The 25,423-nt window shown below is 36.5% G+C and overlaps 1 protein-coding gene across 2 annotated transcripts in view; it reads right to left on the bottom strand.

Moving 5' to 3' along the window:
* The window catches only part of LOC131051267 (O-fucosyltransferase 2), an 83,229-nt gene extending 58,259 nt beyond the window's left edge, over positions 1-24,970 (bottom strand). Inside the window, exons 1-4 of one of the 2 annotated variants that reach the window (XM_057985703.2) lie at positions 24,203-24,970; positions 14,207-14,296; positions 14,019-14,118; positions 13,747-13,823 (exon numbers count right to left, since the gene is read on the bottom strand). In XM_057985703.2, the coding sequence (XP_057841686.2) occupies positions 13,747-13,823; positions 14,019-14,118; positions 14,207-14,296; positions 24,203-24,643 (708 nt within the window). In that variant the 5' untranslated portion in view covers positions 24,644-24,970. The remainder of the gene's footprint in view (positions 1-13,746; positions 13,824-14,018; positions 14,119-14,206; positions 14,297-24,202) is intronic. The other variant, XM_059211048.1, reaches the window with a different exon arrangement.
* Positions 24,971-25,423: the final 453 nt, after the last annotated feature.

Raw genomic sequence — 25,423 nt, 5'->3', positions numbered from 1 at the left:
AAATCGCATTGCTATGACTCCATCCGGCCAACGCTATCCTATCCTCTCTTGAGATAAGGAAATCCCTAATGTTGTTTCAGTGGATCAATGGGGATGACCTCAAGGTTTCGATTGTCAATTCATGACTACAGGATTACTCAGTGATTGATGTTATTTGCTGGGAGCACAAGGGGACTTACGTTTTGCAACAAGCTGGTCTGCTACGATTCTCAGATTGTGAAATAAAATTAAAAGGGAAGGGATAGGAGATCTAAAACTAACAAGACTGGTATGTGGGTAGACGGATTCAACATAACCAATCCCTGCTTGGCCAGAATGGCTCACAACCTCGTAGGAACGGTGCAATCTTCAAAGGGACTTGGAAGATTTTCAGACTGCAAACACATGGCTAAGCACCCAATTCTGGCGCAGCTCAGACGGACACCTACAATTGAACTAAGCACAATTCAAAGGCTCAAGGTAACCATACGAAAGGATACACAATCAGTATATCCTCAATGGTATGAGCCTGAATCTATCAAATACTTGCACACCCAAAACAGAAAGATCTATCTAAAATGCTGAAAGAAACCATGCAAACAGGATGAAAACAAGACAGTAAACACCAAATCAATGTCTATATATTGATTTCAGCTGCCTATTACAACAATTTCTGCAGCATCTCCATGCTACTGCTAAGATCTAACCTATTCTAAATTCTAAAATCTAACTCTCTAACAATCTAACCTTTACAAAAGAAAGGCCTCTGCCTTTTATAGAATTTACAATATGAATCAGAGGCTAGGATGGATTGCATCCAAGGGTCGTGATCTGCCTCCCAGAAGCTAGCAGCTTTAACCCATGCCCATTAAACTCTTAGTCATCTATTCAACCACTATCCCAACTACCCACAACTATTTGGCATTAATTTGAGTCTATCCGGTAGTTGGACATAATTGTCCACAACTGACTTGTTTCCCCTTTCTTTCAAAATATTTGAGTGGGGCCCACAGGCAGTTTTATAATAAAACAGTTTCACTGAACTTCTGGAATTAAATCCAGTTGTATATTTCTCGAGAATGCATGGACTTTCCGCATTCAGAGTGTTCTTTGATCTTTGGTCCCGGTGGTGGACTTCAGCTTTGTGGTCTGGTGGCACAGCGGCATGCTTCCCAATGCTCGGTTCCAATCTCGCACTCGTGTAACGCATTCCTGCATCTTCTTCTTCAGCTTCTAGCACCTGACTTCTTAACATATCAAGCCTTCTCCTGGTTCTTCGGGATGACGTCCTACGAACAATAAATCTCACTTTAATAAATCAATTTGAAAAATTAATTAATTTAATTTAACAAATATTAAATTTTATTTACGACGTCTAGCTTGGAGAAGCCCTTTGTGAGATGTATCTTTTAAATGTCGTCTTTCTCTTCGAACATGAAATCCAATCCTCGTCCAAGATGTGTGATTTTCACTTTGCTATAAAAAATGGCTAACTTGATTAAAATTCGACATTTTTATTAAAAGGTTGAACTTTAGTGTCTTTTAAATGCGTCCTTTTGATGAATTTTGACCATACTAGGCGAAATGTGAGATTTCCTTTTCAAGTTACTTGCCTTTGTAATCCAAATTTCAGGAATTTTAGCCTAAATGGTAGATTTTAACTAGACATTTTAATCGCCCTCCTTTGCAATTTTGGATTTGAAAGGGACTTTGTATGGTTTTCAAGAATTTCGGGTCTAAAGAAGATTTTGAGAGTTTGAGTCCATTTTCAGGCATTTTGGGTAAAATGGTTTTTGCGCGATTCTACAATTGGCAATTTTCAGCTAACTTAGCACCTTTTTCAAACTTTCTATTCTCCTTGCAACTCAGCTAAGAGGGCCGACTTTGAGAGTTTGCACGAGTTTAGACATTTTCGGGCTTGAAGGCCACTTTGCAAACCTAGGCGATTTACCTCTTTTCACATTTTCGCGATTTTGGGCTAGGAGGGCCTTTTCAGGCAAAAAGCATATTTTTTCACGATTTATGACATTTTCGGGTTATGAAAGGCTTTTGCAAATAAAGTTGGTTAAAACATCTTACTTTACACTCCCACGAATTTTCGCATTTTGGGAGGGTCTTTGCAAATTTAGAAGTTGAAAAATGTTGCTTCCTCACATGATTTCGGGCAAGAAGAGGCATTTTTAAGTTAAACTTTTTACTTCATTTCTCCGCTTTCAAGCTAAAAGCCCCTTTTGAAAAGTTTATAAAAATGACGCCTTACTTCATTTTTGGGCTGAGAGGCCACTTTGAAAAGTTTTTAAAGTTAACGATTTTACCTTATTTTTGAAATTCGGCCTAAGAGGGTTTTTTGCAAACTTTAACGCCTTAACTCTCATTTTCCATTTTCGGCCATTTTGCAAAGTTTTTAAAGTTAAAACGCTTTACTAATTTTCGCGATTTTCGGGCCAAAGGGAGTTTTGAAAAGTTTGTTTAAGCGTTCTCCCTTCATTTTGCGATTTTCGGCCTGTTTGGTTATTTTGCGCGAATTTACGCTTTTGGGGGTTTTTGGCTTGTGGGATGAGATGGTGCGATTTGAAACTTCGCGATTTAGGCCTGGTTTTGGCTAAGAAGACGGGGATGGGTGTGCGATACGCACAACAGCTGCTAGCAGAGGTCCTCTACAAGAATTTGAGCCCTATTAAAATCTCCTAACAATATAACAAACTTAGAAGTTGCCAAAAGGACTAAGAATGTGAAAAATGTAGAAGCTACTTAGAGGAGGTTTGACTATCTTCCAAAATGATAGTAAAGAAAGTATCTTGTAATGATTGATTCAGACTCAAATATAGATAACATCAGAACTTAAGGATTTAGATAAGATATGAACCAATAGAAGACAGAATGTGGCCTAACTGATAGTGAGCTGACTTCAATTAGGACTTACTGCCGTTTTCTTTTCTTTGTACGTGTGTTGGGTCTAGAGATTGTTCATGTGGCATGGTACTCTATAAATCCTTGTAGATAGTCCCTGCAGATTTGTGATAGTTTTGAAAAACAGCAGATCTAAAATTCTAGCTTGGATTTGGAAAGATAGTACTCTAAGAGGCAAACACAGGCTATTCAGGTAAGAATTTTGCTGGTTTTGATTACTAAAATGATGTAGTTTGGTGGCCAGAAAGGCTCGGAAAGGAAAAGGAAGGCAGAAGGGCCTAGATGTAACAGGTCACTGAGTTAGATTAATTTAATTTTACTCAATATAAGATTCGACTTCACTAAAATGAACAAAATCAAGGGAAAGGAAAATAAAAAAATCATCAGAAAAATTATGGAGCAACAAACAAAGCATGACCAGAAGAGAAGCTTAAGGGACCCCTAAGCCATGGAATGGTGCAATCTCATGCAAAAGGAAAAGCTAGGGAGAAGGGCATCCAAAGACAAACCTCTCAATATTCAAGTCATATGCCCTAATCCAATACCTACACATTTCAGGAATTATGGGCAGTGTTTCTCCAAGTTTCCAAGATGGAGAGACATGAAGACACAATTTGGGGGAAAACAAAAAACTTTAAAAATTTGGGGACTGTGGGGTGACAGCTATTAAAATAAATTAAACAAACTAAAAGCTACTGAAATTTTAAGAAGTAAATACATTGTGTTAAATTTATACTAGCAATCCTCCACTGTTTAGTTTTTTATGGCTTTATAGCAGAATTTTCCTTAAAAATTGTCTTTTTTAATTTTAAGCATCAAATGGTGCAGGCTCTCCAATAATGAAAAAACCAGCATGCCCTCCACATCTCCATGTCCTCGAGATGTTGGGGATGTCACCTAGACCCCTGAGAACTTGTTGTGGCGACCACAAGAACTAAGGAGGCACAATCAAGTAAATTGATTTGCAATTCCTACCCCAAAAAATAGGGGCTCAATGACTTTCAGGAAAATAATGAATGCCTCTTCCAAGGCATTAGTGTTCACCAATTGGCTGGACATACTGGATGTTGCATAAGAATCACTTGGCTTGATGCAACTTGATAAGAATTACTAATATTGAATCTTTTAACTTCTAAATCAGATATACAATTAAAGAAAGATTGTAAGAGAAAGATATCCTTTAAAAACATGCATATCAAGTTACCATATGTCTGAGTGATAAATCATAAGGAGACAAGCTATATGCACATTTATAAAGGAAAAATGAACGAATGCAAATTTATACTTTACTCAAGCTCTTTAAATTTGCAGCTTATCATCAAGCAATGGAAAAACACTAGTGGTTATTTACAAAAAACAGTAAAAGAAGCTGGTAATTATCATTTATGTAAAAGATACGGGTGGAAGAAGACAACATTTATACAAAGTTGTGCCATCGTACAACATTTTGCACCAGAGCCAGCAAATCCTAATGTTTCTTCACCCCTATCTTCATTATCTATTTGTGCAAATCATACCATTGATCAGAACTCCACTCTTAGACTTTGAAGTATCATCTTTTGTACTGTTTGATCATTGATGTCTCGATATGAACCACCATACTGTAAACAATCTGAGAAAATATTACGAAAACGTAATTGGTAAAAAATTTAGTTGTATTAACAATGAGCAAGAATGCTCAATAAATAAATTACAAAGATTTACAAAATAGAAAGTTTCTAACAAGAAACTAAAATTACAATATATTACATGATTGAGCATTAATAATTAACTTAGGAAAATATAATATTAATACCCTCCCTTAGTGATCAATCTATTAACGACACCAAGCTGCCCCCTGAATTTGACAAACTTATCTGGACTGAGCAACTTGGTGAGAATATCTGTTGTTTGCTCCGCTGTTGAAACATACAGCAACTGAACTAAACCGTCTTCAACAAGCTTTCTGATGAAATGACAGTGAGTTTCCACATGCTTGGTTCTTTCATGGAAGACGGGATTCTTGGCAAGTGTGAGCACTCCCTGATTATCACAGAACAAGGGAGTTGGACCTGCTTGAGATATCCGCATATCCACAAGCATCCGACGAAGCCAAACTGCCTCACATGCTGCCTTAACTGCTCCTCGATATTCTGCTTCAGTTGAGGAGAAAGCCACTGCCTGCTACTTTTTACTAGTCATGTGACTGCACCAAATCCCAAACTAAACACATATCCAGATGTCGATTTCCTATCATCAACCAAACCAGCCCAATCTGAATCTGTGAACCCATTGAGTCTAGGATCATGACTCCTAATGTAAAGAAGTCCAAAATCAGAGGTGTCCTTCACATAACGCAGCACACGCTTCAAAGCTACCCAATGATTAGCCTCGGGAGCTGTCATGAAGCGTGAAATATAGCTCACTACAAAACTGAGATTAGGTGTAGTAGCAGTAAGATAGATGAGACTACCCACTAGTTGCTTGAATTGTGTTTCATCTACAATAGGAGAATCAAACTTGGCTGACAACTTAAGTCCTGTCTCCATAGGTGTGGAAGCAGGTTTGCAATCCTGCATGCAAAACCAGTCAAGCAAGTTCTTGGCATACTTAGACTGACAAATAAAAATGCTACAATCAGTCTACCAAACCTCAACACCTAAACAATAATGGAGAAGACCCAAATCTGTCATATCAAAATCCTTGCACAGGTCTTGTTTGATTTCTGCAATCAAATGTGTTGAATTGCCAATAATGATCAAGTCATCCACATAGACAACAAGAAAGAGAATGTCATCGCCAGAGTGTTTGATATGCAGATTACTGTCAAAAGGACAACGCTAAAAACCATGAGCAACCAAGTACTGATCAATCTTAATATACCACGCTCGAAGAGCCTGTTTGAGTCCATAGTGCTTTCTTGAATCTACATACTTGATGTTCTTTGCCAGCAACCTTCAAACCAGGAGGCTGCCTCATGTAGGCCTCTTCCTGCAACTCACCATTGAGGAAGGCACTCTTAACATCCATCTAATGGACTTTCCATCCAAACTGAGCTGCAATAGCGAGAAGAAGACGAATGGTACTCATCTTGGCAGTAAGAGCAAATGTCTCCTCATAATCAATGCCCTCTCGTTGTGTGAAACCTCAAGCAACTAATCTAGCCTTGTATTTGTCTAAGGTACCATCTACATGATACTTGACCTTATAGACCCATTTGCAGCTAATGGGTTTCTTCCCTGGAGGAAGATCAGAGAGAACCCAGGTGTTGTTCTTCAGAAGGCTCTGGTATTCTGCATCCATTGCTTGTTCCCACTCTGGAATCCCTTTGGTCTCTGTATAGGTCTGAGGCTGATAAATACTATGAATGTTGGCCATGAGAGCAAAGTTAACTGTATTTTGTTGCTTGCCCTTATTTCTAGAAGATCTACCCTCAATGAGCTCATCAAGACAAAGATCACTGATGGTCTTAGCCCACCACTTAGGCGGGAGAGTAGAAGTGCCAACATCAGATGCAGGTGGAAAAACTAAAAGTGGAGGTGGGACAGGAGGTAGAACTGGGACAGGTGGAAGATTAGCATCATCCGAAGGAAATTCAAGTAGTGCATCAACAAAGTCAAATTTTGCATCATCCCTCCCATAAGGTAAACCAAATGGAAGGCGGACACCCAAATTAGAAGCCTTCAAACACTAATCCTCAGAATTCTGCTCAAATGAGGAAAGCTGAAATGGTCCTTGATCTTCATCAAAGACAACATCACAACTAAAGATGAGACGATCGGTGTCTACATCAATCAACCGGCAAGCCTTGTGGTTGTTATTGTACCCTATAAACATAAGCTTCTGACTCTTGGAATCCAACTTAGAGCGCTTGGCATCTGGAATCCATACATATGCTAAAGAGCCAAAAACTTTCAGATGGTTGATCCTGGGTTTGCGACCAATCCATGCTTCCTCAGGAGTCTTCCCCTTAACAGCATGAGTGGGAGACCTATTAAGGAGATAGACTGTAGTAAACATTGCTTATGAAAAATAAATTGAATGAATGATTCAATAATCGGATAATGTATATATAGAGATTACAAGACAACGCTCTAAATTAAGAACAAGTCGTTTAAAGTGAACTACTAAAAAGCTAAACACTAAATAAAGCTTAAAAGTTAATTAACTAAAAAGAAAAAGCTAAATGCTAAATAAAGCTTAAAAGCTAATTAACTAAAAAGCTAAATGACCATTAAACAAGGAACTAAATATAGGTGACTAAAATATAATTAAATATTCTAATACCCTCCCTTAATGGTCATTCTATCTACTAACTACCCTACAGAAGACACTGCAGGTCTTTTGATCACAAATGAAAAGAATACTCTACTGCAGTGGAGACCCTCCTTGGATCTAAAAAGTGTTAATGGCCAAGAATACCAGAATCCATCCAACCTGACGTTGGGTAACCAAATTGAAACCTGAAACCATGATTTTGAGGAAAATCGGCAAACCCTTTTGCAGAAGAGTATCAACTCCAAAATTGACTACAAGATACCATGGTTGCAGATGTTCGCCCTAGCAAGTGCGACCCAAACTAACTGCAACAAAGCACGATTTTGAGGAAAAAACTGTCAAACCTTGAAATAGGAACCCTCGAAAAGAGAATTTACGATTTTGAGGAGAAAATCGAAAAACCAAGAAATTTGAGGTTACAAATCATCGTTTTAGTGGAAAAAAACTGTAAAAACCCAGATAACTAAAATCTTACGCGAATATCGCGGATTAGAGATGAGATAATTTTTAAGGGAAAATTATAAACCCTACGAACAATTTTTGAGGAAAAAATCGTGAAAACCCTGGGACCTGTAAGATGAGGTCTGGCCTAAATCAATCTGATCAAGGCAACGATATTCAGATATCGTGAACATGCACTGTTTCCAGGTGTTAAGGCAGCTGTTGAACTTTTGCCTGTGTTCCAACATGATGTTGGTCAAAGATGCCACCACGGAAATCGAGGTTGATCGAGGTCAACCTAGTGAAAGCATGAGACAGAAGAATCTGATTCAAAAATCAGAATAGAAGCAACTGCACAAAAAATCTGAAACCCTGGAGGAGAATTCTGGCACGAATTCCAAGGCGCGAATTTTGAGGTTTGGAAGAAACCCAGAAATTAAAAAATTTCTGCAAACTTAAAACGTGAAATTTTTCCTAAAAATAATCAAAAAAAATGATAATTTGCAGAAAATAAAAAAATACCTTTGATTTTTTTGTAAAAAAAAAAAGAAAAATATTGACGATTTTTTTTCTAAAAAAACGCAAAAAAAATAGGGGCAAAAATCCTAGGTCGGATGTACAACATAAACAGCGCCCAGAAGACACCAAAATTCCCGACATCCATAGAATTAGCAGAAATCGCTAACTATTTTTAAATTCCAAGGCAAATTCACTGGCACAAAATTTGAGGCACAGAAAATGAGGCACCCAAAAAAATCTGAGATCAACCCAGAAAAGCTCTCAAAAAACCCACCAATAATCTAAAATCAAAGTGCAAATCCGACGGCTCAAAATTTGAGGCACAGAAAACGATGCACCCAAAAAAATCTGATGACGACCCAATTGAGGTGTCGAAAAACCCACCAAGAATCTGCAACCAGAACAAAATTTCAACTTGAACTGAAGGGTCAAAACCCTAGTTGAAAATTGCAAAAACCCTAGGAAAATTTTCAATCTGCAAAAAAAAACTCTAGGTTGTAGGCCCGAAAATCTCTAGAAGCCTAAAAAAACATGTACTGCTGCCCAGCACAAAGAAAATCGCCCACAAACAAGAAACCCTCGAAACCCTCAAAAAGCCTTCAAAAAGGCAAAATCATTTTTTTATATAAAATAAAAAAACAATTAAAAAAATCTAGAAAATATTCCAGAAAGAAGGCCATGAATTTTTATTAAAAAATTCACCAAACTTTAAAGAATCCCATCGACCCACTCTGATACCATGAAAAATAAATTGAATGAATGATTCAATAATCGGATAATGTATATATAGAGATTACAAGACGACGTTCTAAATTAAGAACAAGTCGTTTAAAGTGAACTACTAAAAAGCTAAACACTAAATAAAGCTTAAAAGTTAATTAACTAAAAAGAAAAAGCTAAATGCTAAATAAAGCTTAAAAGCTAATTAACTAAAAAGCTAAACGACCATTAAACAAGGAACTAAATATAGGTGACTAAAATATAATTAAATATTCTAATAGCTTATGCCCAATACTTCATAGGAACATTTTTGTGTTCTAACATAGACCTAGCCATTTCTGTAATGGTGCGGTTGCAACGTTCTACAACGTTGTTTTGCTGAGGGGTGTATGGTGTGGTTAACGGGCTTTTTATGCCATGTGTATCACAAAAAGTGGAGAAAGCAGTACAACAAAACTCCCCCCCATTATCAAACCTAAGAGCAATAATAGAACAACCAAACTCTTTTTCTACCAAGGCCTTAAATTTCTAAAATACAGGAAAGACATCTGATTTCTGTCTAAGAAAATACACCCACATCTTACGACTGTAATCATCAACAAAAAGTAAGAAATACCCACACCTAGTAACAAAAGGAGTATTCATTAGACCACATACATCAGAGTGGACCAACTGTAGTACCTTAGATGCTCGTCGTGAGTCACCATCTTTGAACGATGTTCTGTGCTGCTTCCGAGCCTGACAAGATTCACAAACTCGCTAATTCTAAGTTTGAATGTCAGGTAGGCCATGTACTAAATCTTCCCAAACAAGCTAAGCAAGATAATGAATGTTCAGGTGACCATATCGTTGATGCCATAGACGAGTGATAGAGGAGGATTTCGCTAAGAAGGCATGCTCAAGAGAATCACCCGTATCTACAAGTCTGTAAAGACCATGATCCTCAATACCAACAACAATAGTAGTGTGTGTCGCACGATCAACAATCGAACACTTATGTGCACTGAAGATGACATCAAGCTAAGGAGAAAGCTGCATAATCTGACTTGCAGAGAGAAGGTTCAATTCCATGCCAGGAATGTAGTATACATTGAGGAATATGAGATTCCTCCCACCAGACTGTATCTAAACGTTGCCCTTGCCGACAACGATATACTCTTCACCTCCAAATATGATTGAATCAGTATATGGAGTGAATTTTGTAAACCAATCACGCTTGTAAGTGAAATGCCGAGAAGCACCAAAATCAATATACCAAGCAGACGATTTCACATGGTCTGAAGGTCTTTTAGACATGAAGGTGTAAAAGGCAGACTCTTTCTGCTCTGTGTGCTCAACGACATTGGCTTTAGGCTGAGACCCCCCCTGCTTCCCCTGTTCGGAAGCTATGAGATTTCGACAATCCTTAATCATATGGCCATATTTGTGACAATAATTGCACTGAACCTTCTTCTTCTTTGAACCATCCTGAGACTGACTGGAGCCCTTCTATTGAGATGACTAGGAGGACTAAGATTTGCCTTTATCCTTGTGAAAGGATTTGGCTGCAAATGCTTGACCTGAGGAGGATGAAGTGGCACCGCTACAAAACTGTTGTTTCCAACGATCCTGCCACAAAAGTTTGGTGCACAACTCTTGAAATTTCAAATCAACATTTATAGACGTAATGTTGAGAGTCTCTATGAAGTGCTTGTAGGATTTTGGTAGACTCTTCAAGGTTATGACTACCATATCCTCTTCCTCCATTTTCCGACCAATAGCTTCGAGCTGATCTCGAATGTCCTTAATCTTCGTGAGATGATCCTATAAGGACATACGTTCATCCATCATGATGGATGAAAAACTGGTTCTTCAAAAAGAACACTCGGCTTTTGTCGAATGTCTCATGCAACTCCTTCAGATGCTTCCAAATTTCTAAGGCTAATTTGCCAAAAGGAATCTGAAGTAACTGGTCATCTATGACAGAGAGCTTAAGAAGCATGACAGCTTCTCGATTGAGATCATCAAATTTGCCCTGATCGGATCCAACTGCAATAGGACGAGATTCTTTGTCCAAAACAAGATCATCAAGGCAGCGATATTTGAAGATTATCAGCATGCGTTGTTTCCAGGTGTTATAATTTTTGCCATTAAATCGTTGACTGCCTTCCAACATCAAGTAGGTCAATGACATCATCTTGCACATTTTCCAATGCACAAAAAACGAGTTAATATGAAAAGGCGTGAATCTGAAAGAGGCAGAATCAGGTACAAACTTCGAAAAAGACTAAGTACAGATGGCACGGATTTTGAGAAAAAAATTCGACTGACTCAGAAAAATCTGACGACAACCCAAATTAGCTTTCAAAAAAGTCACAAGGAATCTGAAATCAAAATGCAGATCCGATGGCTCAAAAGTTGATGCATGGAAAATGATGCACCCAAAAAAATCGGACAGCAACCCAGTTCAAATTGGAAAAAAACTGCAATTGGAAAAAAAATTTGACTTGAAATGAAGAGTATAAACCCTAGCCGAAAAAACTAAAACCCCAGGTCACTGTGAAAATCTGCAGAAAAAAAATCTCGCGCAAAGATAAGAAGAAATCGCGCAAAGAAAAAACAGAGAAATCCATCACATGAAAGAACACAGAAAAATCGCAACCGTCGAGCAAAAAACCAAGGGCTTGCTGAGAAATGGCGTTGTTGCAGAAGAAACCCGGCACAGGTAGGACGAAAAAACGCGCTGGAAAAACACAATCTCAGGTGCAAAAAACTTCACGAAAATCATGAAAACCCCTTTGAATAAAACCACGCCTTACAATTTTTTATTTAAAAAAGCACAGGGAAGAGGACGCGGGAACAAATCTGCCACAAATCACTAGAGAATCACAGAAAAAAAAATGATAGCAGAAAGTTGCATGAATGAACACCGAAGTATTTCAACCTTTGACGCAAATTGCAAAGAAATCAAACAAATTTCTCCAAACTGGAAACAAAAAAACCGCCCAAAAAAATCTTGCTCTGATACCATATTATGGAAACGTAATTGGTAATAAATTTAGTTGTATTAAGTTTTAACAATGAGCAAGAACGCTCAATAAATAAATTACAAAGATTTACAAAATAGAAAGTTTCTAAAATTACAATATATTACATTATTGAGCATTAATAATTAACTTAGGAAAATATAATATTAATAGAAAATTCTAGCACCATTTCTACCATTTGTTTTCAAAGATTATAAAACCTATTGTCATTCATCATCTGAAAAAATTACTAGGCTCAAACATTATTCATCAAATGAATAAGAGCAGATACACCAATGCCAATAAAATTTTGAATTGATCATTTTAAAATATCAATTAGGAGCTTCAATGTGATCCTCAATAAGAGATTCACTACAGTGTAGAACTTGACATAGATGTCCACAACAAGTTGCAGTGCCAATGTGCATGTGTCAGAAACCCAACCATCTTCACTGAGATCGTTAAAATTTACATTCTGAATAATTTGATTCTAACCATAGTAGCATTATTTGAAAATGGGATTGACTAGGCAAACCAAAATTATAAATCAAACTCAATTACTAGGGATTTAATGAGGAAAATCATTGTAATATTTATAAAACAGGGAACAAAATGCTGCTTATATCATTCCAAAACAAAAACAAAACAAAAAGAAAAAGAGCTGCTTATCTATCTGGCGCAGCCAAATCCAATTGTAGTTTTTGCTTTTTAAAACAAAAGAGGACGTCTGGAGCAACAGCCTCCAATGGGAACCATGGGCAGTACCTGTTGTAGGATCCAAGTGCAACAACCTTAGTGTGTTTTCTGTCACAATACAGAAAAGGGTTATGGGGCAGAAACCGTGCTAATAGGCCCAAATTAAGCCCTTCAAGGGGACAGGCATTCAAGCTGAATGTCCTTTTTCATAATTTTATCACTATAAACCAAGCTGGAAACCTTTTTTGTATTCTCAAAAAATTTTATGTTAAATGATTTTTTTTATTTAATCTGCAAGAGGTGCCCCTGCTTCTACAGAGGCATCCCAAGGACAGTACAGCAGAGGATGTTTTGTGCCTGTACCACAACATCCAAGACTTCCCTAATTCTGCAAGGGCGTCCCAAAAACAGCTCCCTGTGAAGGCTTGAACACAAGGGTTAGTGGGGGGGATGTTTTGTCCTTATCCCACCACACCCAGGACATCCCCACTCCATGAAATAGGTCAAAAATTCCAGGCACACATCCCTGAGGTACATTGAAAACACACACATTTCAAATATTGATACAATCAAGTTAAATGCCAAATACTCCCATCTTTTTCTAAGGTGCATATGGTTGCCAATAAGATAGTGACCAAATGAGTATTCACAGCAAGTTAGACATGTTTCCAAATATTGAAGAATCTGTGCATTATAACTCAATGTAAATTTTAGTACTCTGGTACTTCATGTATACTTCCAAAGGTCTATTTATCAGTCAATTATGAATTTGTATTGCATAGTAGTTCTTGTGGAGATAGATCCATCATGCATCAAAATCTAAACAGTTAATGTATGTTAGCTTGGCGTCATTGTATGGTATCTATCATGTTTTTGATATTCCTTGAGTAATTACATTTTAAGATTCCAACATAAAAGAGTTCTTATGTCTAGAATTTGCGTTGAGTACTTCCATTTCACAAATAATCTATGAAATTTCCCTGAAACTTTGCCATTCCTTTTGGTACCAGCACCTAAATATGTGATGGACAATGGCTGCACTTCTGAATTTCCATGCTAGGGTTTCACCATATAAAAGAAATAGGTACCATCTGCATTATTTGTTTAATCTATGGTGCAGCCTTGCAGTGCATATGCAACTGCATGTGCAGAGATAAACACATCACCAAATCACACACTATGAATGCTATCAAGAAGGTTTGATTAGGAAACAGCTCACCGCTACACGTTGCTGATTCAGGCCTCCATTTGCACTGACTAAAATATAACCAGTGCTTTTTCCTGGAGATGCATGTTCTACTCAGAGAAACATATACATAAATAAGAAGAATGTCAAAACTACTTCCAAACAATCCAACTTTAATAAACTAAATAAGAGAAAAAAATTAAAGAATAGAATGCCTGAATGTGCTACTAGTGTCTATATGCAACCTATATCCTCTTATTTGAATTCAACAAATTAGACTGTAAATAACAAGGATATAATATTACCTGTAAGGTTTAAGTTGCTCTCATTTGCACAAGGCTTCCATGCAGAAGCCTGCAAGAAAGGTTCTTCCCACAACTCTTGAGGTTCAGGATTGTGCTCACCCTAGAATTGACACTTGCAAGTTCCATGTTATTTGGATTTCCCTTGTTTGATTTAAATGAATATGAAATGTAGTACAAATTAAGCTGACCTCTGCAAGAGCATGGGCTGCTAAAGCTAAAAGTCTATCATACATAACCCTTGGAGGCCTTTTCCCTTTTGCAAACTTGCTCCATTCTCCCTGCAGCAAAGAACAAATCCAAAGTAACCTAAAACGTCAGTTACCAGCACTGCATCTAGAATATACAGTTTTGCCCACGTGAATCCCTTGTTACAGTTGTTTTATACACGAATTTCTTAAAAAGTATCAAGATATTTGATATAATTCTACAAATCATCACCTACATAGTACTGCCCAGAGATTGAAAACATTCTTATAACCATACAATTAACAGATATTAGCCAATGTATTGCAGCCAAACAACTTAGATTAACATCACTGCATCAAAACGTTCATTGAATACTTCTTAAGGTTTGCAAATGTTTTCAATATTCAAAATATTTGTTGCATTCAATCTCACATGCTTATATATCAAGTAAATCAAAACATCCTTGTTTAAGCATCAATTTGTCTTTATTTATTATATTGTAGACTGTGAAAAAAATTCTTCAAAAAAAAGAAGATTTTCCAGTTCTCTTGGGAACACAAATCAAATTGGCCTCAAAAAGCTCATATAGAAGCTGGGGTTCTCTTGCTGATTGTAAATATAATTTTCAATTTTGATGTTGCAAAAATTAATATACAAACTTGCTGAAGGATACATCCAAGGAAAACAACCAACACAAGTATTTTGGACATATACGATCCTAGTAGACACAAAACATCTCAATGGTCCCAAATAATTAAACATAAAAAATTATCACGACAGTACAGTAGCATAGTATGCACAACTGAAGCAAGGATTACAGGAGATAACCAACAGGAAAATACTCTTTCAAAGTACTAGTAGCGATTTATGCCCTTTGTCAGCAAGAAAATAAATAAAGACAGTAGCCAAGAAACTAGACAGATGAAAAAAGATATAGAAAGAAGACTCTTACTGAACAAGACAATTTATCAAGAACTCAAAAATATAAGAACATTCGGAAAGGAACTTAGATTGTCAACAACAAACCAGTATACCCCAGAGACACATCTCCAGGATTTTCTCCATGTACCTCCATTCAGGGACAGGGTAAAGGGATAGAACATCTCCTCCCCTTCCCCATTCTGCAAAAGATGGTGTACATCCCTGGGATGTTGCTCTTCTGGAGCAGGGTTTCTCAGGATGGCCTGCTTTCCCTGACATCACCAGCCCATCACATAGGGACAGTTGAAAAGACTTAAAAGTGAAATTTCAAAACCCTAAACCTTTTATCAGTCGCATGACATTAGGTGATTCCAACAACCCTACAATGGGAGCAATGAGCTTCTTTTATGAACCTCTACATAGCTATGCGCACAACTAAACTTTGTAAACAACATTTTAACTAATAACTAACTAACCACCTTTTTATTAAGTAACAAACCTTAACATACTTGAGAGACATTTTAAGTCAATACAAAATGATCTTAAGTTGAGTTGGGCTCCCTCCAAACTCAACATAGGATCACTTAAGTCACTTTCATTCATTTCAACAATGATCTCGATCACAAAGTAAAAATTTCTTCTTGTCAAGAAGATGGCTTCGAACGTTTTACATGGCTAAACCTTCAAGCCTCCAACCAAACTCTTTTACATGGAGTTGCAATCACAACCATGATTACCACTTCAGTTTGAATCTTTTCCAACGATTGAGCACATTCTTGAGAGTCATTGACTTGGAGGATACCATCAAAAATACCTTGATTTCATCAAATTTGTTATACTGTTTAGCCAAAGAAACAATAAACTCCAAGGGAACATTCAAACCGAGAATATATTGCTCAATCTTAGAAATTAGGTGCATCATAGAAATTTGAAAGGGGCCTTTCCATGCATTTCAAAAAATCTTATTCCCTTTGGTAAAACAATGAAGCCAATATGGTAGCCTTCATGTAGGGGCTCAAGTTGACTCTTCTCCTTAAAATTCAAGCAACTAAAATTGAGGGAGACTCACTACTAGCCATCCAAACTAAAAGCTTTAAAGGTGGCATGCCAAACTAGCAATCTGACAATCTCCTTAAAGAAGCCTATAGCATTGCTATGAAGTTTAGGTCTGTAACCTTTAAACATTGTTTTAGAGAAGCCAATAAACCAAATGATTTGCTAACAAGTTTATGGGTGAACATCATGCTTCTCTTCAGTTTTTTAATGCCAAAATTGTAAATTGTCAAGGCTTCAACCGCTCCTTGCCAAGGACCAAGCTAATCGTTGCCTAGATTACGAGATTGGGTTGAATTGTTTGAAGTTTTCCGATTGGGGTTAGAGGGAGGACGGATGTAATATTCGAATGGAATATTTCTAATATCTAGTTTATTTTATTTATTTCAATCAAAGTTCCCAGACTCGAACTCGGCTTGGACTCGGCAAGGCCAACTCGACTTGTGACTCGGCTACAACTCAGCAACAACTCGGCAATGACTAAGCAAAATCTTGAAATTATATACTTTTACAATTATATATATATCATATTCCATGACTCGGGCTGAGTCATAAAAACTCGGCGAGGTCGGCGAGGCTCGGCGACTTGGATAACTCGCACGACTCGCGGTGAGTTTTGGAACTATGATTTCAATACATATTAAGGAATTAGCTCGACATATAGATCTGAATATTATTAATTTCCAGACAATTCTAATAAGGGAAATTTGCATGCGATGGTGATGGAAAATGAATAATATGAAATAAGTAACAATTTTAGTAGCTCAAAGCAATTTAATTTCCGTACTTCCAGCTTACAATTCTGATTGTGATTGCTAGGTCCAGCTTACAATTCTGATTGTGATTGCTAGGTCCTGCACATACCACCACTCATGGAGGAATTAGAAACAACAAAAATTCACACCATATGCTATATTCACTCAATCCTCAATCAAGTTGATGGATTCTGCCCTAGAAGGCTTCACCCTAGCACAACTCAGTATGCACTTCACTTTCGCAAACACATGACTTGCTATGATCCAAAGAAGAATTTGGATCACTGATATTTAAATCACTTTCAAAATTATATTATAAATCTATAGTTATGAAGCTAACACAGCACAAGAAGGAATAAGAATCGCAACTCTTGAAAATGAATTGCCACCACTTTAAACCCTGCAAAGAATGAATTGCATCACTACAGTTATTTGGAATATCATCACCTTATGCAGATTGGAAATCATTGTCAATATACACCAGATCTGAGTTGCCAATTTTGATATCAACCAAATATGCCACAACAACTATAGATAATTGTCTCTTTGTGAGCAGCCACAAATTCTCGAGATAGTCTTATATGCAGACCTAAAAAAATATCATGAATTTGATAGCCTATCAACTTGAAGCTCGTATATGATCTCTAGGTGAGATCACCCCAAGTCTAAATCAAGGGTTTTCGTGTGCTAATCCACTGATGAAAATTAGGGGGGTTTCGTCCTCTAATTCCAGACCTAGAGGGTTTTTGTCCTCAAGTTTATTGAACAAAAATCCAATGCTCTCACAAGAAGAAGAAATCAAAAAATAGAATCACTTACCAATACATCTCCTTCTCCTTGCTTGGCCTCTTTAAAATGGAGTTTTCCTCCAAAAAACACAACTCTTTGAATTTCCTTCATGACCCTTGATTGATATTTAAGAGGAATTAATTGAAATAAACTTTAATTATAAGATACCTTCTTATTTTATATTTTAACTTTCCTTGAGGCCCTCTTTATTATAATTTTAAGCCCATTTCCATAAAATTAAAATTCCCAAAACCCAAAAAAAATGTATGATGGGTGTTATGGTTATCAACTTGGCTTAATTTTGAAAAAGGGGATTCTGACTCGCTCTTTCCAAGATTGCTTGTCCTCAAGCAATCACAAGCTAAGATGCTCCAAAATTTCTTCTCCGTCTGACTAAGTCTTTCTAAAGATACTGAGATCCCAAATCAATCCTGGAAATACTTTAAATCTCTCTAATTATGGAATGGATTTCATCAACTACAAATTTGTTGCTAAGTATTGTTCATGTGGTTTCTTATCTTGTCTTCAAATACCTTTGCTTCACTATCCATATTGCCATCCAAAGCTTCTTAAATCATACCCAACTCTGCTAATTGCTCTATCTCTTCAATTTCTATCTTTCTCAAAGATTGTTCTTTATAAAGAACCATTTTACCATTCAGCTTTCATTGCACTGCTCTGATATAACAAGTTCCAGAACTTGAACCAGGGGATGTCTCTACCTCCATTTCAAACCATCTCAAAAAATGGATTATTCGCAACCCAATGGAAAAATTGAAAATTATCCCTATTATCAAATTGGAAATCAGTTTCCTATTCAAACCATTCATAGTGACCTAATTCTAAACAATTGTCTTCTGACCCATCATTTATGATTCCCAATCAGTGTCAGCATTCCCAGCTTGCTTATCATTAGTCATTGATCTAAAAATTTCAACAAACTTAAAACTAGTGGTAGTAACTAATGAAACCTTTTATTTAGCTTGTGGCTCTAGTTTGTTTAGTTCCACATATTCCACCTTATTTTAGATTTCCCCTACTCTTTTTCTAATATCCTCACTTCTTTGCTCCAACACTTGTGGCTTGGCTCCAAGGATTCCCTGCCTAAGAAGAAAAGATTTTCTGAGAAGTAGGAGGTATTTTCCACAGCAAGTCAAATTATGAAAAAGATTTTCAAAAGATTTTCTCTTCTAAGTTTGTTTCGAATGTCATCGAACTTTTTTAATAGGAAAAATATTCTTTTCTTGATTAAGAATGGGATTGGATCCAAGGCACCGACTGCTCTAGTGTTGTAACCGAAGCCATATAAATACACACCATGCATGAAGCATACATTTGAAGGCACACCATATAGAAGTGCAATTTTGGCCTACTTAGTTTTATTTTTTGACTGAGTTTATAGATCACTTTTTTAGACCTCCAAATCTCTTTAAATAGAATGCATTTTATTGTTTTAGCTTTACCCCGTAGGCTGGCAGGATCAAAGCTCCAATACCAATTGTAATATCCCCTATTTGTGAATGCCCTAAATTAGCCCTAAATCATAATTTCCAAATGAACAAGAGCAGGGTTACAGATATCTTTCACCTGATTGAGACCCTGCAAAACAGGTTAGAAATAATTCATATAACAGATCTTCTTAATTAGGATTCATTACAAAATATAGCAGAAATATATATTTAATCATACGATATCTTAAATATATTTGGGGAAACTCAACCATAGGAAAGCTAGGATAAGGTAACTCGATAAGGTGCCTTAGAGATCCTCTACCCTAGGCCCACAAGGATGACTTCTTGGGGTTCTGGTTCTAAATGTTCTCTTTTCTTCTACTCCACCAGTTTTTTACTAAAAATTTTGAAATACTTGTGATGTCTACGCTTAGGTATTGATCAACCTCTACCTCTCTTCATATTTATGTAATTTGTGAGAGTCATTGCTTCATCAATCTCTAGCAGGAAATTTCTATATTCTAAATTACAGGTGATAATATCATCTTGTATTGAACTTTGTGCTTCCCTCTGAATATAAGTAGGGCAAAAAGGTCTATCAACACGCCCAACCATGGTTCCTTGTGTGTGACTTTTTTGTTTACTATTGTTACTGTTGTTGGCTCTAGAAGAACTTACCTCACTATTTTGATTGTCTGAATTCCCTACATTGTTCTATGTTTTATGATTGTTATGCATCATATGTAACATCTGCCCCCTCATATCTAACATAAGATTAAACTTATCTACAAGATCTTTTGAAAATTTCTTCTCTTTCTATATTTACTTCTTCTGCTTCAAATTCCAAAGGAGTTTATGTTTCTTTGTTCTTAGGAAATCGATGTTGAATTTCCCTTTGATGATACCCATCTGTAATGTCCCCTAATTGAATCACCTTATATTTTGCCCACAAGAGATTAGAGTATTGCGATTCAGGTCTGATCTGATTGCTTTATGAGAACTCCTACTGTGCTTTGATGTCCTCATCAAATGAAACCTTCTCCCCTTATATCTTCCAATGCGAGGAGGGTCACACCTCTTCATCATGTCTGCCCTTTGTAATGGTTACAACCTTCCACAACCACCACCCTTCAAAAGAGTCACAACCCTTCATCATTTATACCAGTTGAAAGAGTCACAACCTTCCGTAATTATGCCCTTTAAAAGAGTCACAACCTTTCATAATTATCACCCTTTCGTAAGAGTCACAACCCTTCATCATTTTACACCCTTTGAAAGAGTCATAACCTTCATAATTTCTGCCCTCCTTTGGAAGAGTCACTTCCTTATTTACTTCCCATTCCTTCCTTCTTCCATTGATTCACATGCTCCATTCTTTCTTCTCCTCCTGCCTCACAAATGAGGTTTTCTTCTCCCTTTTATATCTCATGTTTGAGGGAGTCACAACTTTTCATTTCATACCTTTTGACAGTATATGGTGAAATCGGAAGACCAAACTATTGTAAAACCAAATAAAGATCCAACCACATAAAACCCTTGTTCTACAATGAAATCCACCATACACCAATGAAAAACCTGAAAACATGTCAAGCAACAAATATGAAAGATTATACCATTCATATACTCTTTAGGGTTTGATCTCCATTGTTTTCTATCTCCATTGATCTTGCTTTGATAAGTTGGTTGCTCTCAGATTTTATGTGTGCACAAGAGCTCAACAAAGAACGGATTGTGGTTGTGTAGATACTTGAGTGATTGATTGCTTATTAAGGATTGACAAGGATGAAAGGATCCTCTTATATAGAGAGTAGTCTAAAAATGGACGGATAGAATTAAGAGGTGGAAGGATAAATGGTCGGATAGGATTAGAGGGTAAGTATAGAAAATAGGAAAATATTAGAGAGGTGGTTAAAGGTAAATTAAGAGATGAATGACAAGTGTCGTGGAGGGAAAAAAGCTAATGAATTAATTAAATAAATAAAGATTTATTAATTAATAGAAGTAGGACCAATTAAATAAGTAAAATATATATTTAATTTAGGGAAAAGATAACTTAAATAAATAAAAATATTTATTTGAATAGGGAAAGGATAGTTTTAGGATAAGTGAATTAATTAAATAAATAAAAATCTATTTAATTAATAGAAGGCTTAGGATAAAATATTTATTTAATTAAGCTAGGACAATTTTAGGTGTCTACATTGACCATTCATTAACTTAACTAAATTTTAATTATATTTAATTTTATTCTTTTTATATATCTATTTTTATTCTTTTGAATTTAATTTTATTATTACATCCTATTTTAAAGTGGGGGCATTACAATCCACCCCGCCCAAGATTGCTTGTCCTCAAGCAATGATCATGGAGTGTTCAAACAATTCCCAATATGAAATGGTTGGAAACACACCTGGAATAAACTTGTTGAAAACACATCAAACATAATGCCAAGCATATTCAAGACATAAGGCATGCATTAAGAAGGCACGTGTAGAGTAGACATGCTGGAAACACATCAGGTATGAACCAAACACAAAGCATACACAAAAACACGGAGCATACACATGAATATATGTAGACATAGTAAATTAGAAGTCGGTCTTTATTAATATTTTTATTAACAATTCAGCCCACAACCAAATTTTACCATTGCTTCTCAAGGTGATTGTATGAGAAAAAAAAAGAAAAACAAACCTCTTCAGATGCTTGAGGGTAAGAATCATTTTTCTTCAAAGCTCTAAAGTATAAGGATTGACAAAAGGCTCAAAAAGGAAAATTCACCACATGATAATTCAAGAAAACATGTTCAAATTGAACAAAAAGCAGAAGGAGCTATTGTCCTATCTAGAAAGAAAGAATCCTTCAACAATTTCATGGCCTGCAAATCAAGGCAGGGGAAGCAAAGGTGGTTGTGGAAGGATGCAAGAAAGAGGTGAAAAGATAACAAGTCTTTGGAAAATTATGGCCATGATGTGGAAAGAATTGCTATGTGTCCTAACAAGAGTTGCAACAAACAACAGACCCAACAAGACATCTGATTCTGCTGTCCAGGAGGTGATCCCCAAAAGGAAATTTCAATTCCAGGGGTTTAATTCCAAACTTGATCGTGTTTTCTATCCCTCTGTGTAGTGATTTAGGTTAGATTTTGTATTTCAAATATTCCATCTATATAATGTTTGATAATTTGCAGTTGTGCTTTTTATTATTCTAGTTAGTATAATTTACTAGTTTTTTGGAAGCCAACAAATAAGGGAGAAAATATTTTTTGGTTTTTATGTATTTTTTGCAGTGACTTAGTTGTATGTCCAGCCCAGCACACCCATAGGGGACATTGTGAAAAGGTGAGTCACAATAAATTCTTTTTCTCAAACTTTCAATATTAGAGATTTCGCTACTAAATAATTTATAAATTTATTTAATGGAGCCATCTGTCATTGCAATTTTGAAATTCCTTTTGCGCCAATAAGGCATTCATCAAAATGTACCCTTATTGGCAAAATCAAGACATATACTGTACCCAACAAAGTCAAAATTAAGAAAGTTTATAAACACCTAACTTTGAATCTTGTAAATTTGTTCTCCATAAAAGCATTTTGCAATATGATTACGGCTCTTCAATTCACAATCTGCTTCATCAAAGGCCTGAGAAGCTTCTGCTAGATTGACCAAGAGGAGTTTCCTACCTGACAATTCTCAAAGCTACCTTTTACAGTTTTCAACCAAGCTGAAACATCCCCAAACTGCCATTTTGAATTTTCGACCCAAATGATACAAGTTCGAACCACAAGTTGTTGGATTTCAGTTGTGGTGGCAATCCACATATTCTGCTTGAAAATATTGGCAGATGAACATTGGGCAAAGTACAATAATCAACTGAGGAAAACAGGGGCCAACTCAAATCATGACTTAAAAAGACCAAATTCTTAACACATTAACCCAAAGGGCAAAAACTGATGTTTGAAATTTTGGGAGGTAACACATATAGATCCATTATGATTAGACAATGCGTTACCTAACAGTATTATCCTTGGTCAAGTCTAAACAAATGAAAAACGTGCTTTAATGAGCCTGTACAAAATCAAATAATGAAATACCATATAAAAATGCCCAGACAATACAAAAGGGCACAATAAGCCCTATATGATATTGTGGATTAGATGAGAATCAAACATCTTTCAAGAACAACACAATCAATTAGCAAAAGGCTTCAAAAGTCAAATCGCAACCATATAGCGAGGATGAATGGAGAAGAAAGATTAGATTAAAGAAAATATTGACATATGGAGCCATTGCTACTGGAGAAAATAATGAAATTTAAGAGATTATACAGACAGAAAAGAAAAATAACATGATCCCAACATTGTTTAAATTTAAATGGTGGTTAAGGATTTTCACCAGCTTTGTGGCATTTTGACCAACCTTAGATGTGATATATAAGGCCTTGAGTAAGGTGGTATCAATAGACACCCTGTGCATCAGCATGGGAGAACCAAAGTGGGTATTGGAAACTATTAACAAATGAAGTGGCAACAATTTCTAAAACATGAAAAGATAAGCTGCTAACTATACACATTTCTCTGCTTAAGCATGTTCGAAGTTAGCTTTTAGATTATGCGAGTCTTGGAGCTCTTCAAGTCTCAAGCTGAGTGAGCCCTAGCAAATCCAGCGACTCCACCGGGGAGACTCGTCATTCAATCACAAAACGCTCAAAGTAAAAGAGAAAGAACCTTAGCGATAGTAAACTACCCCCGTATCCCTCACTTTGACATCAGATTTGTTTGGAGCACGCACAAGAGAATCAACATCATGCAGGACTCATTCTTACTGATTTGATTAATTTTATTGAGTTTTTAATTGATTTGATTTTCGGTCTCGTGGTATTGTAATTTCAAAACTCAAAGCTCGGTGGGTGACATAAACAAGCTCGTGGGCATCATGAAAACATTCAGATAAAATTTCTTCACGAAATTGAAGGAAATGCCATGTGAAATCAAAAAGAATGCCCAAGCATCTTGAGAAAGAAACCTACCTCAAACCACCTCGATTTATTTGGAATGTGGTCCTCCCGGTGAAAATTAACATCCTCCTGTTGCAAACGGGATAACACCCACCAATCCAACAAAAAGAAGAGAGCCAGCAATCCGAGCGCAATGGAGATCCCTCTCACACGCCTTCTCTTCTGCCTTCTCCCCTGCCCATCTCCCTTCGCCTGGAACACGAAATTCCTCCATCCCAGCCTACTACTATGCCTTGGGGACGCAGGGGCGGCGTTTGACAACCTGCTGCCTGTTTTTACAAAGGGCAAAATTCCATTGCCATCTCTGAAGGGAGAATAAGATGAAGAGGGAGAAAGAGATGGGCTTCTTGGAGAGCCTTGCCTGCTTCTGGGCGTGGGACTCGATCTCTTCACCCACGCGTTGCTCCATACCTCCAAATGCTCCAACGATTCGTGATTGTACTCAGAACCCATTTTGCATCTGCATCATCAAGCATCAATTCTCATTCACCTCGGAAGCCGAGGTATGCGCGAACAAAATTTCCCAATTTCCCTTCCTCTCCTTAAGCAAATGATAAATATTATGATATACATGAATCTGTTGGCTGGGTGGGACACTTCTCAACCGCAGAGTAGGTTGAGGTTGAAGCGGAAGCTGGCGTATAATTTAAAATATATTGCTTCTCGTGCTTGCAAAGCCTGAAACGCCCGCCTTTCATTACAACAGCAATGGCATTCGTCATATATGAAAGAAAAAGAAAACGACTTGATGTTCCACACTAACAGTAATACTTCCAAGAGTCGACATCTAATGTAGACTTTTACTTACTTCAAATGGGCACGTTGAGAGCGATTTGAAGGCAACTAACTTCCAATCAATTTAAAATATGTATATGTTGAAAAATTATTAGGTCAACATAATTTAAGTTTGAATTTTATTAAAATTTATTTTTCCTTCCTACAATCTCATTACAATTTTTAATTTTTAATTTTTAATTACCAAATAGTTAATTCTAAAGATACTTCTAAAAGAATCTAAAGGTGTTAAATAAATGATCAATAATAAGTATATATGTTTATAGGTTAGGAGGAGTTGTCAAATCTATATTTTATCAAGTTTTGTTTTTAAGGTGGAAGTTGGTATTTCTTTTTCGTGTTGAATATAATAAGGGGATCTACTTATTCTCTATTTGAGTAGCATAGTAAAAATATGATGATCTTTGAATTCTGGAAACAAAGTAGAAACATTTTATG

The sequence above is a fragment of the Cryptomeria japonica genome, chromosome 9 (genome assembly GCF_030272615.1).
Source record: "Cryptomeria japonica chromosome 9, Sugi_1.0, whole genome shotgun sequence".
Lineage (NCBI taxonomy): Eukaryota > Viridiplantae > Streptophyta > Pinopsida > Cupressales > Cupressaceae > Cryptomeria > Cryptomeria japonica.
The sequence above is the reverse complement of the archived record's forward strand: the minus strand, read 5'-3'. Positions and strand labels throughout refer to the sequence as shown.